Genomic DNA, 19,613 nt, shown 5'->3' with positions numbered 1-19,613 from the left:
GGCACACATCAAATATTTAAACGCAAAAATTGGTGGGCAGAGGAGTACATATCTGAGGGAGAACAGTCTGGTCCTGAAGTCCAAGAAACCCGGAACAGCAGCAGATGATATCTATGTTCCCAGGCTGTGGTACTACAAGAGGCTGCATCTTCTGTCAGACCAGACTGAACCCAGGTCATCACTCTCTAGTCTTCCTTCCATGCTTCTTTACAGGCTGTGGCTGTGGTACTGAAGGTGTAGCAGAAGGAGGAGTGTGTGTTGCTTGTGTGATTTGGCCCAACAGCCCCTTGTTGAGGGTGTGGATAATTAGCTCCTCACAAGATCTGTTGCCCCTCCTCCATTTTCTGGAGTTTGCAGGCAGCCAAGGCAGCAAAGGCCTATTGATAGGTGGAGTGGGTTTGAGGGCCACTGAAGCCTCTCCGATCAGCTTCAGAGCCGACTCCTCCACATCCCCCCCCTTTCTGGCCCTTTTGCGTGGAAGGCGGAGGGGAGGGACTTGGGATTCAGTCAGGCTCCTCCGCCCGCCCACCACTTGGCTGCCGCTTACTCCTGCCTCCGCCTGGCTGCCACTTTCCACAGCCACCTCCTGGCTGCTGCATTCCCCACCCTCCTCCTGACTGATGTCTTCCTGTGTATGAAAAAGGGATATCGTTTTAGTTTTTGGTTCATCAAACACACACACAATTTTCAGCTCAAGACTGTTGCAAATTGTTAACCAATACAAAAGACTATAATTCTGAGCCCAGCGTTTTTCATTCTTGGACCAAAGGTTTTGGCCACTACTGTCTATTGATATGTGAAACACTTTCTAAAATCAGTAATTAGAGAGCAAAAATCAAGTTAACATCATTAATTTTTACTCCCAAAATATGTAGAACAATACTATACCTGGCTGAAGCTGGGCTCCCCCAGTTCTTCCTGAGTGGAAGGCCCATGTTGGGCGTCGGAAGACTCAGCAGGAGTGGAATGTAGCATAGAAGGATGCATGTAAGGAAGGGTAGAGAGGGATTCCCTGACCTCAGCCTGGTCTGACAGAAACTGCATCCTGTCATAATACCACAGCCTGGGGACATAAAAGTCATCTGCTGCAACTCCAGCATCTTCTTCCGCTCCCTCATATATGTACTCCTGAGGCCACCAATTTTCGTTTTTAAATAGTTGATGTCTGCCCTGGGGACCACTGGCTTCACAAACTCAACCAGTTTCTCCATTGCTGCCTGCCTCTTTAATTTGTTACTGTAATGGGGATGCGTAGATTGCCACAGGCAGGGCAGCTCTCTGTACTTATTGATGAACTGAGGGAGGAAACTGTGGTCATTAAACCCATCCATAATCTCTGCAAGACACAACACAAGACAAACCCTAATGTCAGGCTAAACTTGACTAAATCTTGTCCCAATGCAGGCCTCAATCTAGAAGCAGTATAGGCTAATGATGTACCAAGTTAAAAATTGTACCTTCGTTTGCGTCAGATTCTCCCTCTGTTCATAGATCGTACGTACGACACATGCGTGTTGCGTTTTACATACAGTTTGCATGCGTGAAACTCTGCCTGCCCCTGACATTCTTTCTAGTCTAATCCCCACCCCTTCTCTTTCGGCGCAGTGGGGAGAGCACATGGCGGAGACAAAGCAGGTGCGCAATCATAATTCCACTAACGAGGAGGATGGCGAGAAAAGCCCGGAGCCTGAAATGTCCTGATCCTGGAGGAGAAGATTTAAGGCCTCAAATATGTATTTTGGAGAGATGTTGGAGATGGTGGACATATTGAAGAGGAACGACTATGATGGGAAGTATGGACCTTACCCAAACCCAAATATCAGAAAGGCCAAGACCATGACTAAAGTTGTGAAGAGTCTTCAGAAGAATTTTGGGATACGACGATCCAAGCATCAACTGAGAAAACGCTGGTCAGACCTGAAACTGAGGGAGCACGATCAGTACAGAAGGATCAAGTGAGTTCTTCAGTAGTTGTCGTGTGTTCATATTATTATTATTGCTTGCATACTGCTCCATGTGCTTTGATTTAATGTTGTTCATTTTAAAATGGTCACTTTCAAGTTCATGGGTTCAATCGTTCGTAATAAACATTGTTCGTTAGCCCACTCCCAAAACGATGATTTCCCAACTTATACTTCACTACATTTGTTCACACTGCAGGTAAGTATTCCAGCTTTAGAAAGTGTCCAAAATAATATTCTCACCTTTGAACTCAGCCAAAAAACACAATAGTACCACACTTCCAAGCAATGTTTCATATTCCTATTTCTGCCCTCTGTGTGCTAAGTATTCCTTTTACATTCTCATAGGGGAGAGAAGACTCGGAACGTCTGAGGACACCAGGGACCCCACACCTCCCAAAGAAGGGGAAATTCCAACACCAGAAGCAGAGGAGGAGGAGGAATTAGAGATTGTTGAAGTTGGACAAATTGTCACCACAACAGGTGAGTGTCGGAGACCACAGCTTCTGGTAAGCTAATCAATGTATGTCTGCATATTTATAATACATGGTGTGTTCTTTTTTTAGGTGATGTGGAAGAAGAATCACATTTTACCAGTGAAAATGCCCAGATCCTCATTGGGGAGATAATGGGGTGCAATCGTGATTTAGAAAATATACAGAAAAACATCAATGATGTTCAACAGAAAATGAAGAACATCCCTGATGTTTTGGGGAGAGTCTGAAACACCCCAAACTAGCTAGCATATTTTTTTTTTTTCAAAAAAACTTTTATATTTTTCAAAAAGCCAAATTTGGAATATGCACACAGTGTGTCAACATGTACTATCTCCCATCATGGGGTATCAATGTACGTGTTTTTTGGAAAGTGGCTGAGATGAAGGGGTTGCACCCCCAAAACATGTACATTGATACCCCATGATGGGAGATAGCACATGTTGACATTAAGCATGGGATCAGGAGGAAAATGGCCACTTTTGGATTTTCAATGTGTGTGCATCTTCCCAATTTAGCTTTTTCAGGGGTGACATCCCATCTGATGAATGCAGTATCAGCACAGTTTGTACACACTCATGTCTGATATTGTCTTCACTTTTCAAAGTTGAACTTTGTAAGTTCCTGTGTACTGTATGTTATGCTTTGATACATGCCTGTTTACACAAAAATGCCAAGTTAGAAAAATGTTACCCAAAATAATTTTTTTATATACACCAAATATGTTGGTTTGTTGTAATACCCTTTTCTAAACACACAAGTGAAAAAGTGAAATTATCAACAATGTGTGGTTTCCTTTTTCAATGCGCAAAAGCAGTATTTGGAGTAAAGTTGTTGTTTTCTGTGGCAATGGGTGTTATTTACTAAAGGCATATCCACATTGCACTCCAAGTGCAGTTTCAGGTGCACTTTTGCAGTGCACTTGTAGTGCATAGTGGATGTGCCTTTAGTAAACAACACCCACAGTGATGTTTAAATTTCCCCAATCACGCCATTTTCATAACCCCACATATTTCTGCCATGGTGCTGAAAATTAGCAATATTTTTGTCAGTAATGCACTACATACATTATCAACAAAAACAAGGTGTGTGTGTAGCAGACCCACAACATAATAAGATTATGTGAAGAAGAGACTGTCACCTCATCTTGCTCAGAGACACCTAAAACAAAGCCAAGCAGTAAATGAAAACAAAGATTATTGTAGTTTCAAAGAAAAATTTATTCAAATAATGCCTCAGATATTGTCTGGCATATCATTGGCCCCCCCACCCACAAAGTACTCCATGTATTGGTTTCTGACCTCGCAGGCGCTTTCGGGGGGCAAGCCAGGACGAGCAGCTTCAAGGGCCGTGAGGTTGTCATTTTCCAGCAAGTCTGCATCTGGGCCAACTGAGACCACATAGTTTGAGGAATGTTTTTTCAAAAAATTGTGCAGAATGCAGCGGGAAAGCACAATGTGATTTTGTTTATATTCCGCCATGTGTATTGGCCTCAAAAATAGGTGGAACCGGCTGGCCAGTATTCCGAAAGTGTTCTTCACGACTCTTCTGACTCTGGCCAGCCAGAAATTAAACATCCTCTGATCCGGGGTGAGGGTCCTCATCGGGAAAGGCCACATTAGATGGTTTGACAGAGCAAACGCCTCATCTGACGAAAATGAACGGGAGTTCTTCCAGATTCTCCTCTGGAGGTGGCAAGCCCATACTGCCACTCTGGCGATGCCAGTAGAATTCCATCCGTGCGAACACTGCACCATCCGACATCCTACCATTTTGCCCCATGTCCACATAAAGGAAGTCATAGGTCGCTGACACCACCGCCAACATCATGATACTATTAAATCCCTTGTAATTATAATGGTACGACCCCGAGTTGGGGGGTGGGACGATGCGGATGTGTTTCCCATCAATTGCACCTTCACAATTGGGAAAGTCCCAAACGGCTGGAAAAGTGGGAGGCCACAGTCTGCAATTCCTGTGGCGTTGAAGGAAACTGTGGAGTGAAACAAGAAAAAAAAATAGTCATTTCGCACTTCAACATTGCAAGCAGATTAAACACAAACATTTTTGGACAATATCAGTATAACATTTTGGGAAATTAGTATTTAAAGCCTAAAGTATAAGGTCCCCTTATCAGAGTCATCACCTCCCCCATCCCCCCCATCTGATGGACCCTTGCAAAAAATGACGGGGGGTTGTTTTGGACAGGTAACCCTCTCCACTTCATTGAGAGCTGAATGCATAAATAATGGGTGATACTTTGGCCAGCCACTCCTTACTTACACTTTTGGCAGCCCACCGGACAGGTAAGAAGTGTCATAATACCAAAAAAAGAACAAATGGAAGCACATTTTGACATTCTGCTATTACCTATCAAGATAATAATAGGATAAAAAATACTTGAAACTGTAGCATTTGAAAGTATTGAGGCAGGCCCTTGCACTACATGCTTTGGTGAATTCATCCATAAATCTGACCAGAAAAAAGGTAGGTATAGTGTGTATTGGTTTTGGCAAAGTCAGCAGATAGAGGATTGCTATCAGCCGACCTAGCAGTTGGGGGGAGGGGGGTTCCTAATGAGTTTTGCCCAACCAAAAACTAAATAAAAATGGCACTCTGCATGAATTTAAGCACACACATAACATTTGTACACATGTTAGGGGGTGATTACGGGAAAGCAATACTATGGAGCTGACAAAATGCATTGCTAAGTGACTAGGCTATAGGTTTATGGCAAAAAGAAAGAAAAATATCGCGCTTGGGGTAAACCTAAAAGCTGCAACTACAACCATCTAATATCAAGATATGAAGAAACTCAAACAAATTATATATAAAGTTGCGCTAAAGTCACATGAAAAATGAAAATAAAAAAAGTCCAATACAAATTATCGAGATAAAAATTGAAAAATATCCTGTGTAGAGTTCAGTGAAGAAAAAAAGAAGTCTTTTTATAATAAGGGACTCTTTGTTTCCACGAAAAACCAATGAATAGAAAAACCAATCCTTTTTAGGAGTTCAGTGTAATCTTCTTACAAATCCAAGGTTAAAAAAAGTTTGACCCTTACCACAATGGGTGGACTCCCAGTCAATGGAGTCATTAGCGCGAGCAGACAGCCCTCTGCGGGGTTCTTTTACGTGTAATCCGTTCCGTTATGGTACTAAACGTATAGATAAATGTGAATCCTTCGGAAGTGATCGACATAGATTACGACAATTCCATGCGTCCTCCTTCCCTTCTCGAACACCGTAGGCAGTGGTAATCCAATCTCTCTGTACGTCTGGAGTTTGTTTATAGCTCCCCAGCGAATCCTCCGATATCAGGGTTTTACAATAAGCAAACCTGTGGTAAAATACAAACTACTCGGGCCTCTCAGCCACGAGTAGAAGGAAGGGGAAAAACAAAGAAGGACTCCGATCGTGAAAATACCGTTTGGCAAGCGACAATTTTATTAAAAAATCCTTTTTTGAACATACAGCAGACCAATGACCGAATAGGTCCGATTCTAGAGAAAACTTTATAGTATACAATAGACCAAAAGGTACGACCGAATCGGTCTAACTCTAATACATAAAAAAAATATATATATGCATAAAAAACAGGTTAAAAAATAAAAACAAACATACACCCGTGCTAGGGAATATTCTAAGCGTGGTGGTATCCGCACAAACAGCCCGACATGTTTCGTAAAAACTTACATCCTCCTGGGGCACAGGTGATATGCTGATCCATCATGTCTAAATAGCGTTACGATTAAACCAAGCCTCGATTGCGTTCGAAAGAGGGGAGGGTCGGCATTCCGGCCGAACCAAGCCTCACTTCCGGACGGTAACCATTTTTTCGAAGGCTATACAACGAATCCCTCGTTCTACAAATCATTGGTCCCGCCCAGGTCGCCATTTTCATGGAGACCAGAAACACGGTCCAGGTCCGGAACGAAGTGTTAAGATTAAAACAAACCTCGATTGCATTCGAAAGAGGTGGAGGTCAGCATTCCGGCTGAACCAAACCTCACTTCTGAACGACTAATTTTTTCTCTCGAAGGATATAGAAATGAATCGAATCCCGCATCTCTCAAACCATTGGTCCCGCCCCGGTCTGCATTTTCGTGGAGACCAAACGCGGTACAGGTCTGGAACAATACCTAAGCTCAAGTTCTATTTTCATAAACATTGAACCTACACATGAACTGCACACCTCTAACTAAAAAGCACTTATCGAAGAGTATACAACTACTCCTATTCGAATGGCCCACGGTGTCCAGTTCATATTTATGAAATCATTTTTCTAAATAAAATCTAAATAAAAGAAAGTGGTCCGTCCCCATTTAATTCAAAAAATAAAATAAAAATAAAAAAAGACCCGAAAAATTATAAATGAAAAAATAAAAAATAAAATACCTATAAGGCATACCCTATCTATGTTATATATCAATTGTAATTCATACCCCTCATGCATTATCTATGAAAGCATTCATTTCTATATCTACATTGAGTCCAAAAGGCTTAAGGCTCTTAATTTTATATATCCAACTCATTTCGAGTTTTGAAATTGCCCTCTTTTTAGGACCACCCCTCCAAGGTAGCTGTAATTTATCGATTCCCAGGAGGGATGTCCCCCTAGGGTCACGATCGTGTACTTCCAAGTAATGTTTTGAAACCGGGTGTCCTTTAAAACCCCTTCTAATATTACCCAAATGTTCGCCCAACCTCACCTGAAGGGGGCGTAATGTGCGACCCACATAGTGGAGCCCACAGGGACAGGTTAAGAGATATACCACGCCCTCTGTAGAGCAGGTTATAAATGTTTTAATAGGGAAGATTTGTTTAGTACTTCCTGAACAAAATTCTGTTGTTTTCTTTACCTTTATATTATTAATGGAACACACACAGCATTTATTACATTTAAAAAACCCTATCAGATTCTGAAAGAACATAGGTTTAATTATTGGGGGATCGCACACATTAGGTGCAATTTTTTGTCTGATAGATGGCACACCCCTAAACACCACCTGTGGTCTCTCTGGGAAAAATGAACCCAGAATTTGGTCATTTTTAATTATATGCCAGTGCTTACGCACAATTTTCTTGACCGAAAGTGTTGTTGAGAGAATCCAGTAACAAATGGGCACTGGAAATTGCTGTTAATATTATTCCCCTCCACCTCAGTTCTCTCTTTAAGTAAGAGGCTACGGTCAATCTCTCGTACCTGCCTCAATTTTTCTTTTAAGTCTCGTTCCTCATAGCCTTTGGCCAATAATCTCTCTACAAGGACCCCGGACTGTATATCAAAATCTTCCTCCCGGGAGCAGTTACGCCTCATTCTAATGAACTGGCTTTTCGGAACGGACTGTAGCCACGCTTTATGGTGGCAACTGTCGCGTGGGATAAATGCGTTACGATCAGTGTCCTTGAAAAACGTGGCTGTCAGTAGGTCCTCTCCCTCATTCCAGATTTTCAGATCCAGAAAATTAATAGTGTGTTGACTCGCTTCATACTTAAATTCTATCCCTCTATCATTCCTATTAAGTTCCATCATAAGGTTTCATTCGCTCGAAATAACGGCCAGAAGTCTTTGAAGTTCTTGCTTCCACTCGTTCCGTCCGAAATCAAAATGCCCAAACGAAAGGCTGAAGGAGACTCAAAGGTTGAGAAGTCCAAATCAAAGGATGAGCCACAAAGGAGATCTGCCCGGCTATCTTCTAAACCAGCCCCACCTAAACAAGAGCCAAAAGCCAAGAAGGCAGCTCCTCCAAAGAAAGCTGACAAAGCTCCCAAAGGCAAGAAAGGAAAGGGAGACTCTGGAAAAGATGCCACCAATGCTGCAGAGAATGGAGAAGCAAAGTCTGACCAGGCACAGAAAGCAGAGGCGTCTGCTGATGCCAAGTGAACTGTGTGAATTTTGATAATTGTGTACTTCTGGTGACTGTACAGTTTGAAATACTATTTTTTATCAAGTTTTATAACGATGCAGAACTTTGTTTTACTTTTATTTTAAGCTGTGTTTGGCAAATGCTTTGTGGGTTTTAATGGGCAGGGTGTGACGTGACGGTGTGATCTTCACTCATTTAACAGCTACATCGAGCCCCTGTGTTTTTACTCCCTCCATTAAATTGGCATAAATTACTTTACGGTTTCCTCTATTCTGTGGGAAAATAGGCAGCTATTCAAGCCTTTACCGTGCCCCGGGTCCTTGGTTTGAAGAAGATGGTAAAGCCAAAGTACACAGGTGCCTGTCTGAGGCAGTCTCCATCCTCCTAAATGTGAAGTATCTATCCTGTTACCGATAAATGTTAATGGTTTTTATAGTAATGTATTCTCGGGGCTGGGAAGTGAAGTATATCATGCTTTAGTGTCCTGCCTGATTTGCAATGCCTATAATGACATTTTAAATAAATTTCGGAGTTTGCTCATTAAAAAAAAAAAAAAAAAAAAAGTTCCATCATAAACTCCTCAAGTGACTCAAAAGAGCCATTCCATAGGAGGAGGATGTCATCTATATACCTAGCCCAGAGGGCCAATTCAGGTCTTTTATCCAAATAGATGACGTCCTCCTCCCATTTCCCCATAAAGAGGTTCGCCAAGCTGGGGGCGAATTTAGCCCCCATGGCCACTCCCCTCTTCTGGAGAAAGAAACCTCCCGCATGCCAAAAGAAGTTATGCATAGTGGCATATTCTAGGAGTTCCATAATGAAATCCTTCTGTTTGTCCACCAAACCTGAGTTTTTATCCAAAAAATACTTTACTGACCAAAGGCCCCAGTCATGTGGGATCACTGTATATAGGGATGTCACATCCGCTGTCACCATCCAAACGCCCTCCTGGTATTGACAGTTTTTAAGGATATTAATAGTATGACGTGTATCCTTAATGTAAGCAGGTAGGAGTTTAACTAGAGGTTGTAGGAACCCGTCTATGTATTTCCCTGCTCTCGACGTTAATGAGTCGATACCACTAATAATGGGTCTACCCGGTGGGTGAACCGGATCTTTATGTATCTTAGGCAGGTAGTACATGACGGGTATCCTAGAAGAGACAGGGACTAAAAAGGACTTCTCCTTTTTATTTACAATACCCGTCTCAAAGCCTCGCTTGACAATATCCTCTAGTTCCTTTTTATATTTAAATCTTGGATCACCGGGTAGTGGAATATATGTATCAGTATCTCCAACTATTCTATTGAGTTCACTTAAATAGTCCTCCTTATTTAATATTTTTTTCATGTATTAGAGTTAGACCGATTCGGTCGTACCTTTTGGTCTATTGTATACTATAAAGTTTTCTCTAGAATCGGACCTATTCGGTCATTGGTCTGCTGTATGTTCAAAAAAGGATTTTTTAATAAAATTGTCGCTTGCCAAACGGTATTTTCACGATCGGAGTCCTTCTTTGTTTTTCCCCTTCCTTCTACTCGTGGCCGAGAGGCCCGAGTAGTTTGTATTTTACCACAGGTTTGCTTATTGTAAAACCCTGATATCGGAGGATTCGCTGGGGAGCTATAAACAAACTCCAGACGTACAGAGAGATTGGATTACCACTGCCTACGGTGTTCGAGAAGGGAAGGAGGACGCATGGAATTGTCGTAATCTATGTCGATCACTTCCGAAGGATTCACATTTATCTATACGTTTAGTACCATAACGGAACGGATTACACGCAAAAGAACCCCGCAGAGGGCTGTCTGCTCGCGCTAACGACTCCATTGACTGGGAGTCTACCCATTGTGGTAAGGGTCAAACTTTTTTTAACTTTGGATTTGTAAGAAGATTACACTGAACTCGTAAAAAGGATTGGTTTTTCTATTCATTGGTTTTTCGTGGAAACAAAGAGTCCCTTATTATAAAAAGACTTCTTTTTTTCTTCACTGAACTCTACACAGGATATTTTTCAATTTTTATCTCAATAATTTGTATTGGACTTTTTTATTTTCATTTTTCATGTGACTTTAGCGCAACTTTATATATAATTTGTTTGAGTTTCTTCATATCTTGATATTAGATGGTTGTAGTTGCAGCTTTTAGGTTTACCCCAAGCGCGATATTTTTCTTTCTTTTTTTATATAGTATTTGGGTAATATCGTTATATTCGCAGCTGGGGACATGTACTTTTCAATATTGGTGTTTTGTTAAATATTGGTGCACTATTTAGTATATTTTTTTATTTTTGATACACGTAACCATAGGATTGCAATATATATTTGATAGATAATACTGTCTAAATTCACAAATTGCACTGATTGCAATATATATTTGTCTAAATTCACAAGTTGCACGGATTGCAATATATATTTGTCTAAATTCACAAGTTGCACGGATTGCAATATATATTTGATAGATAATACTGTCTAAATTCACAAATCGCACGGATTATCGCATCACTATGGATGTCTTTGAATATAGATCCACTAGGGTTATCAAGACAGATGGAGTATTTGAAGATAGGGAGCCCGAAGGAGATCTTGGAGGCTTGTTTATGAGATTAAAAAATTTAATGATTTCTGAGATCCACACCCAATGGGATATAGCATTTTTAGAGCAATATGTGGCAGAATCCATGGTCCCACGGAGTCTAAGGTGGGATGTAGGCCCCCAAAAAGGTGAGGCTGACTTGGAAGACTGGTTTAAATATTTTAATAGAGCAGGGGTTCAGTTCCTCATCTTTTTAACGCAGAGGAAGAATAACAAACTGGGTCGCTTAGACACAGAGATTAAATTCATTAAAGATAAACTTTTACCCCACATTGGAAGTGAGGAATATAAAGAAAGATCTGTTAGTCTTAAAAAATTATTAGAAAAGGAAGAGGTTGAACAAAAGAATAAGAAAAGAAAAAAGTATAATAGGGACGTAGGAGACTATAAGAATGGTTTAGTATTTGAATGGCAAAGTAAAATCACTAATAATGAAGTGGAACCTATGGTCTGTTCAGAAATGGTAGAACCCTCCACATCTAACATAAGTCAGGGTAATACTGGGCGGCCTAAGAAAACGGATAATAATCAGTATAGACCCCCGCTAAGTCAAACTCAACGACAGGATAATAATAGAAGGGTGTCTTTTAGATCCCCGGAGAGATACTATAAACCACCTCAATTGAGACCAAAAACTCCAGGTTACCCCGCAAAGAACCCGGGAAAAAAATCCCCTCACTGGAAACCAAAAAATAGGAGGCCCTTTAATGATGTGAGACAAGGGAATTATTATCCATACGCTACATTTCCGAATGGAGCGTATGGGAATGAGTATGGACCTTATGTGAACCAGGGTAACATATATAGGGATGGTAGATACCAGGAATACAATGTCCCAACCCAAAATAGATTTCAAGGTATGAACAATCAGGATACATACTTTGAAAATAGGATGGACTTACCAGGAGAGTATAGGGGACCAAGAGGTGGAGGAAGAGAAAGGACTCCTTGGTACCAACCCCCGTACCCTCAAAGAAGGGAATTGGAGTGGGGACCTCCTCAATACCCCCGATGGGAAGAACAACAATCAGAACAGTGGGGTTTTCCCAGGGAGGAACAGAACATAGAAAGACCAATAGAACCCAGAGAGGAAAGAGAGGTGGACGGAGATCAAAAAGCAAAACGAAAAAGGGAATAAATGGAGAGGGAATTTTCAATCTCAGTAGTGTCATTCTTACTGAGGCTGAGATTTCCGTTTTAGATAAGGGGCTAAAATATGCCCCCCCCCAAGGCTCTTAATAAATTCGAAACGTATATGGATATACAAAAATACACCAGGAAATTGAACGTTAAAAGGTACATGTTGTCTAATACACAGGAGAGGAATGCGATTAGCCAGACTGATATCAAACATTCTGGTTTAAGTAACGCATCCCTCTTCAACCCCCCAGGCAGTCTATCTGCATCTATCAGGGTCTTTAGGGACGTTGTCCTTAGGGATCTTGAATGTCTAAAAATCAAAGAGACAAAGAGGACAAGGGAATTACAATTGGGTCTCAATCAGCTTTGTAACCAGAAAAATCTGGTTATTAGACCCGCGGATAAGGGAGGGGGGATTGTGATATTAAATAAGGAGGACTATTTAGGTGAACTCAATAGAATAATCTGAGATACTGATACATATATTCCACTACCCGGTGATCCAAGATTTAAATATAAAAAGGAACTAGAGGATATTGTCAAGCGAGGCTTTGAGACGGGTATTGTAAATAAAAAGGAGAAGTCCTTTTTAGTCCCTGTCTCTTCTAGGATACCCGTCATGTACTACCTGCCTAAGATACATAAAGATCTGGTTCACCCACCGGGTAGACCCATTATTAGTGGTATCGACTCATTAAAGTCGAGAGCAGGGAAATACATAGACGGGTTCCTACAACCTCTAGTTAAACTCCTACCTGCTTACATTAAGGATACACGTCATACTATTAATATCCTTAAAAACTGTCAATACCAGGAGGGCGTTTGGATGGTGACAGCGGATGTGACATCCCTATATACAGTGATCCCACATGACTGGGGCCTTTGGTCAGTAAAGTATTTTTTGGATAAAAACTCAGGTTTGGTGGACAAACAGAAGGATTTCATTATGGAACTCCTAGAATATGCCACTATGCATAACTTCTTTTGGCATGCGGGAGGTTTCTTTCTCCAGAAGAGGGGAGTGGCCATGGGGGCTAAATTCGCCCCCAGCTTGGCGAACCTCTTTATGGGGAAATGGGAGGAGGACGTCATCTATTTGGATAAAAGACCTGAATTGGCCCTCTGGGCTAGGTATATAGATGACGTCCTCCTCCTATGGAATGGCTCTTTTGAGTCACTTGAGGAGTTTATGATGGAACTTAATAGGAATGATAGAGGGATAGAATTTAAGTATGAAGCGAGTCAACACACTATTAATTTTCTGGATCTGAAAATCTGGAATGAGGGAGATGACCTACTGACAGCCACGTTTTTCAAGGACACTGATCGTAACGCATTTATCCCACGTGACAGTTGCCACCATAAAGCGTGGCTACAGTCCGTTCCGAAAAGCCAGTTCATTAGAATGAGGCGTAACTGCTCCCGGGAGGAAGATTTTGATATACAGGCCAGGGTCCTTGTAGAGAGATTATTGGCCAAAGGCTATGAGGAACGAGACTTAAAAGAAAAATTGAGGCAGGTACGAGAGATTGACCGTAGCCTCTTACTTAAAGAGAGAACTGAGGTGGAGGGGAATAGTATTAACAGCAATTTCCAGTGCCCATTTGTTACTGGATTCTCTCAACAACACTTTTCGGTCAAGAAAATTGTGCGTAAGCACTGGCATATAATTAAAAATGACCAAATTCTGGGTTCATTTCTCCCAGAGAGACCACAGGTGGTGTTTAGGGGTGTGCCATCTATCAGACAAAAAATCGCACCTAATGTGTGCGATCCCCCGATAATTAAACCTATGTTCTTTCAGAATCTGATAGGGTTTTTTAAATGTAATAAATGCTGTGTGTGTTCCATTAATAATATAAAGGTAAAGAAAACAACAGAATTTTGTTCAGGAAGTACTAAACAAATCTTCCCTATTAAAAAATTTATAACCTGCTCTACAGAGGGCATGGTATATCTCTTAACCTGTCCCTGTGGGCTCCACTATGTGGGTCGCACATTACTTCAGGTGAGGTTGGGCGAACATTTGGGTAATATTAGAAGGGGTTTTAAAGGACACCCGGTTTCAAAACATTACTTGGAAGTACACGATCATGACCCTAGGGGGACATCCCTCCTGGGAATTGATAAATTACAGCTACCTTGGAGGGGTGGTCCTAAAAAGAGGGCAATTTCAAAACTCGAAATGAGTTGGATATATAAAATTAAGAGCCTTAAGCCTTTTGGACTCAATGTAGATATAGAAATTAATGCTTTCATAGATAATGCATGAGGGGTATGAATTACAATTGATATATAACATAGATAGGGTACGCCTTATATGTATTTTTTATTTTATTTTTTCATTTATAATTTTTCGGGTCTTTTTTTATTTTTATTTTATTTTTTGAATTAAATGGGGACGGACCACTTTCTTTTATTTAGATTTTATTTAGAAAAATGATTTCATAAATATGAACTGGACACCGTGGGCCATTCGAATAGGAGTAGTTGTATACTCTTCGATAAGTGCTTTTTAGTTAGAGGTGTGCAGTTCATGTGTAGGTTCAATGTTTATGAAAATAGAACTTGAGCTTAGGTATTGTTCCAGACCTGTACCGCGTTTGGTCTCCACGAAAATGGAGACCGGGGCGGGACCAATGGTTTGAGAGATGCGGGATTCGATTCATTTCTATATCCTTCGAGAGAAAAAATTAGTCGTTTGGAAGTGAGGTTTGGTTCAGCCGGAATGCTGACCTCCACCTCTTTCGAATGCAATCGAGGTTTGTTTTAATCTTAACACTTCGTTCCGGACCTAGACCGTGTTTCTGGTCTCCATGAAAATGGCGACCTGGGCGGAACCAATGATTTGTAGAACGAGTGATTCGTTGTATAGCCTTCGAAAAAATGGTTGCCGTCCGGAAGTGAGGCTTGGTTCGGCCGGAATGCCGACCATCCCCTCTTTCGAACGCAATCGAGGCTTGGTTTAATCGTAACGCTATTTAGACATGATGGATCAGCATATCACCTGTGCCCCAGGAGGATGTAAGTTTTTACGAAACATGTCGGGCTGTTTGTGCTGATACCACCACGCTTCGAATATTCCCTAGCACGGGTGTATGTTTGTTTTTATTTTTTAACCGTTTTTTTATGCATATATATATTTTTTTCATGTATTAGAGTTAGACCGATTCGGTCGTACCTTTTGGTCTATTGTATACTATAAAGTTTTCTCTAGAATCGGACCTATTCGGTCATTGGTCTGCTGTATGTTCAAAAAAGGATTTTTTAATAAAATTGTCGCTTGCCAAAAGGTATTTTCACGATCAGAGTCCTTCTTTGTTTTTCCCCTTCCTTCTACTCGTGGCTGAGAGGCCCGAGTAGTTTGTATTTTACCACAGGTTTGCTTATTGTAAAACCCTGATATCGGAGGATTCGCTGGGGAGCTATAAACAAACTCCAGACGTACAGAGAGATTGGATTACCACTGCCTACGGTGTTCGAGAAGGGAAGGAGGACGCATGGAATTGTCGTAATCTATGTCGATCACTTCCGAAGGATTCAAATTTATCTATACGTTTAGTACCATAACGGAATGGATTACACGCAAAAGAACCCCGCAGAGGGCTGTCTGCTCGCGCTAATGACTCCATTGACTGGGAGTCCACCCATTGTGGTAAGGGTCAAACTTTTTTTAACTTTGGATTTGTAAGAAGATTACACTGAACTCGTAAAAAGGATTGGTTTTTCTATTCATTGGTTTTTCGTGGAAACAAAGAGTCCCTTATTATAAAAAGACTTCTTTTTTTCTTCACTGAACTCTACACAGGATATTTTTCAATTTTTATCTCAATAATTTGTATTGGACTTTTTTTATTTTCATTTTTCATGTGACTTTAGCGCAACTTTATATATAATTTGTTTGAGTTTCTTCATATCTTGATATTAGATGGTTGTAGTTGCAGCTTTTAGGTTTACCCCAAGCGCGATATTTTTCTTTCTTTTTTTATATAGTATTTGGGTAATATCGTTATATTCGCAGCTGGGGACATGCACTTTTCAATATTGGTGTTTTGTTAAATATTGGTGCACTATTTAGTATATTTTTTTATTTTTGATACACGTAACCATAGGATTGCAATATATATTTGATAGATAATACTGTCTAAATTCACAAATTGCACTGATTGCAATATATATTTGTCTAAATTCACAAGTTGCACGGATTGCAATATATATTTGTCTAAATTCACAAGTTGCACGGATTGCAATATATATTTGATAGATAATATTGTCTAAATTCACAAATCGCACGGATTATCGCATCACTATGGATGTCTTTGAATATAGATCCACTAGGGTTATCAAGACAGATGGAGTATTTGAAGATAGGGAGCCCGAAGGAGATCTTGGAGGCTTGTTTATGAGATTAAAAAATTTAATGATTTCTGAGATCCACACCCAATGGGATATAGCATTTTTAGAGCAATATGTAGCAGAATCCATGGTCCCACGGAGTCTAAGGTGGGATGTAGGCCCCCAAAAAGGTGAGGCTGACTTGGAAGACTGGTTTAAATATTTTAATACAGCAGGGGTTCAGTTCCTCATCTTTTTAACGCAGAGGAAGAATAACAAACTGGGTCGCTTAGACACAGAGATTAAATTCATTAAAGATAAATTTTACCCCACATTGAAAGTGAGGAATATAAAGAAAGATCTGTTAGTCTTAAAAAATTATTAGAAAAGGAAGAGGTTGAACAAAAGAATAAGAAAAGAAAAAAGTATAATAGGGACGTAGGAGACTATAAGAATGGTTTAGTATTTGAATGGCAAAGTAAAATCACTAATAATGAAGTGGAACCTATGGCCTGTTCAGAAATGGTAGAACCCTCCACATCTAACATAAGTCAGGGTAATACTGGGCGGCCTAAGAAAACGGATAATAATCAGTATAGACCCCCGCTAAGTCAAACTCAACAACAGGATAATAATAGAAGGGTGTCTTATAGATCCCCTGAGAGATACTATAAACCACCTCAATTGAGACCAAAAACTCCAGGTTACCCCCCAAAGAACCCGGGAAAAAAATCCCCTCACTGGAAACCAAAAAATAGGAAGCCCTTTAATGATGTGAGACAAGGGAATTATTATCCATACGCTACATTTCCGAATGGAGCGTATGGGAATGAGTATGGACCTTATGTGAACCAGGGTAACATATATAGGGATGGTAGATACCAGGAATACAATGTCCCAACCCAGAATAGATTTCAAGGTATGAACAATCAGGATACATACTTTGAAAATAGGATGGACTTACCAGGAGAGTATAGGGGACCAAGAGGTGGAGGAAGAGAAAGGACTCCTTGGTACCAACCCCCGTACCCTCAAAGAAGGGAATTGGAGTGGGGACCTCCTCAATACCCCCGATGGGAAGAACAACAATCAGAACAGTGGGGTTTTCCCAGGGAGGAACAGAACGTAGAAAGACCAATAGAACCCAGAGAGGAAAGAGAGGTGGACGGAGATCAAAAAGCAAAACGAAAAAGGGAATAAATGGAGAGGGAATTTTCAATCTCAGTAGTGTCATTCTTACTGAGGCTGAGATTTCCGTTTTAGATAAGGGGCTAAAATATGCCCCCCCCCCAAGGCTCTTAATAAATTCGAAACGTATATGGATATACAAAAATACACCAGGAAATTGAACGTTAAAAGGTACAAGTTGTCTAATACACAGGAGAGGAATGCGATTAGCCAGACTGATATCAAACATTCTGGTTTAAGTAACGCATCCCTCTTCAACCCCCCCAGGCGGTCTATCTGCATCTATCAGGGTCTTTAGGGACGTTGTCCTTAGGGATCTTGAATGTCTAAAAATCAAAGAGACAAAGAGGACATGGGAATTACAATTGGGTCTCAATCAGCTTTGTAACCAGAAAAATCTGGTTATTAGACCCGCGGATAAGGGAGGGGGGATCGTGATATTAAATAAGGAGGACTATTTAGGTGAACTCAATAGAATAGTCGGAGATACTGATACATATATTCCACTACCCGGTGATCCAAGATTTAAATATAAAAAGGAACTAGAGGATATTGTCAAGCGAGGCTTTGAGACGGGTATTGTAAATAAAAAGGAGAAGTCCTTTTTAGTCCCTGTCTTTTCTAGGATACCCGTCATGTACTACCTGCCTAAGATACATAAAGATCCGGTTCACCCACCGGGTAGACCCATTATTAGTGGTATCGACTCATTAACGTCGAGAGCAGGGAAATACATAGACAGGTTCCTACAACCTCTAGTTAAACTCCTACCTGCTTACATTAAGGATACACGTCATACTATTAATATCCTTAAAAACTGTCAATACCAGGAGGGCGTTTGGATGGTGACAGCGGATGTGACATCCCTATATACAGTGATCCCACATGACTGGGGCCTTTGGTCAGTAAAGTATTTTTTGGATAAAAACTCAGGTTTGGTGGACAAACAGAAGGATTTCATTATGGAACTCCTAGAATATGCCACTATGCATAACTTCTTTTGGCATGCGGGAGGTTTCTTTCTCCAGAAGAGGGGAGTGGCCATGGGGGCTAAATTCGCCCCAAGCTTGGCGAACCTCTTTATGGGGAAATGGGAGGAGGACGTCATCTATTTGGATAAAAGACCTGAATTGGCCCTCTGGGCTAGGTATATAGATGACGTCCTCCTCCTATGGAATGGCTCTTTTGAGTCACTTGAGGAGTTTATGATGGAACTTAATAGGAATGATAGAGGGATAGAATTTAAGTATGAAGCGAGTCAACACACTATTAATTTTCTGGATCTGAAAATCTGGAATGAGGGAGATGACCTACTGACAGCCACGTTTTTCAAGGACACTGATCGTAACACATTTATCCCACGTGACAGTTGCCACCATAAAGCGTGGCTACAGTCCGTTCCGAAAAGCCAGTTCATTAGAATGAGGCGTAACTGCTCCCGGGAGGAAGATTTTGATATACAGGCCGGGGTCCTTGTAGAGAGATTATTGGCCAAAGGCTATGAGGAACGAGACTTAAAAGAAAAATTGAGGCAGGTACGAGAGATTGACCGTAGCCTCTTACTTAAAGAGAGAACTGAGGTGGAGGGGAATAGTATTAACAGCAATTTCCAGTGCCCATTTGTTACTGGATTCTCTCAACAACACTTTTCGGTCAAGAAAATTGTGCGTAAGCACTGGCATATAATTAAAAATGACCAAATTCTGGGTTCATTTCTCCCAGAGAGACCACAGGTGGTGTTTAGGGGTGTGCCATCTATCAGACAAAAAATCGCACCTAATGTGTGCGATCCCCCGATAATTAAACCTATGTTCTTTCAGAATCTGATAGGGTTTTTTAAATGTAATAAATGCTGTGTGTGTTCCATTAATAATATAAAGGTAAAGAAAACAACAGAATTTTGTTCAGGAAGTACTAAACAAATCTTCCCTATTAAAACATTTACTGTATAACCTGCTCTACAGAGGGCGTGGTATATCTCTTAACCTGTCCCTGTGGGCTCCACTATGTGGGTCGCACATTACGCCCCC

General features: G+C 40.9%; 1 protein-coding gene across 1 annotated transcript; it reads left to right on the top strand.

The window, feature by feature from the left end:
• The first annotated feature begins 8,009 nt into the window (after positions 1 to 8,009).
• LOC143975830 (non-histone chromosomal protein HMG-17-like) lies at positions 8,010 to 8,578 on the top strand. Its single transcript, XM_077478395.1, has one exon. It carries the CDS (start codon positions 8,067 to 8,069, stop codon positions 8,340 to 8,342), a length of 276 nt encoding a protein of 91 aa, XP_077334521.1. The 5' UTR covers positions 8,010 to 8,066; the 3' UTR covers positions 8,343 to 8,578.
• Positions 8,579 to 19,613: the final 11,035 nt, after the last annotated feature.

This window comes from Lithobates pipiens, unplaced genomic scaffold (genome assembly GCF_037356315.1).
Source record: "Lithobates pipiens isolate NorthernLeopardFrog02 unplaced genomic scaffold, aLitPip1_a1.2 Scaffold_13, whole genome shotgun sequence".
Taxonomy (NCBI): domain Eukaryota; kingdom Metazoa; phylum Chordata; class Amphibia; order Anura; family Ranidae; genus Lithobates; species Lithobates pipiens.
This window is presented reverse-complemented; position numbering and strand designations above follow the sequence as displayed.

Excerpts from the sequence above, each read along its gene's own strand:
- LOC143975830 (XM_077478395.1), top strand. The coding sequence starts at position 8,067 with ATGCCCAAACGAAAGGCTGAAGGAGACTCAAAGGTTGAGAAGTCCAAA.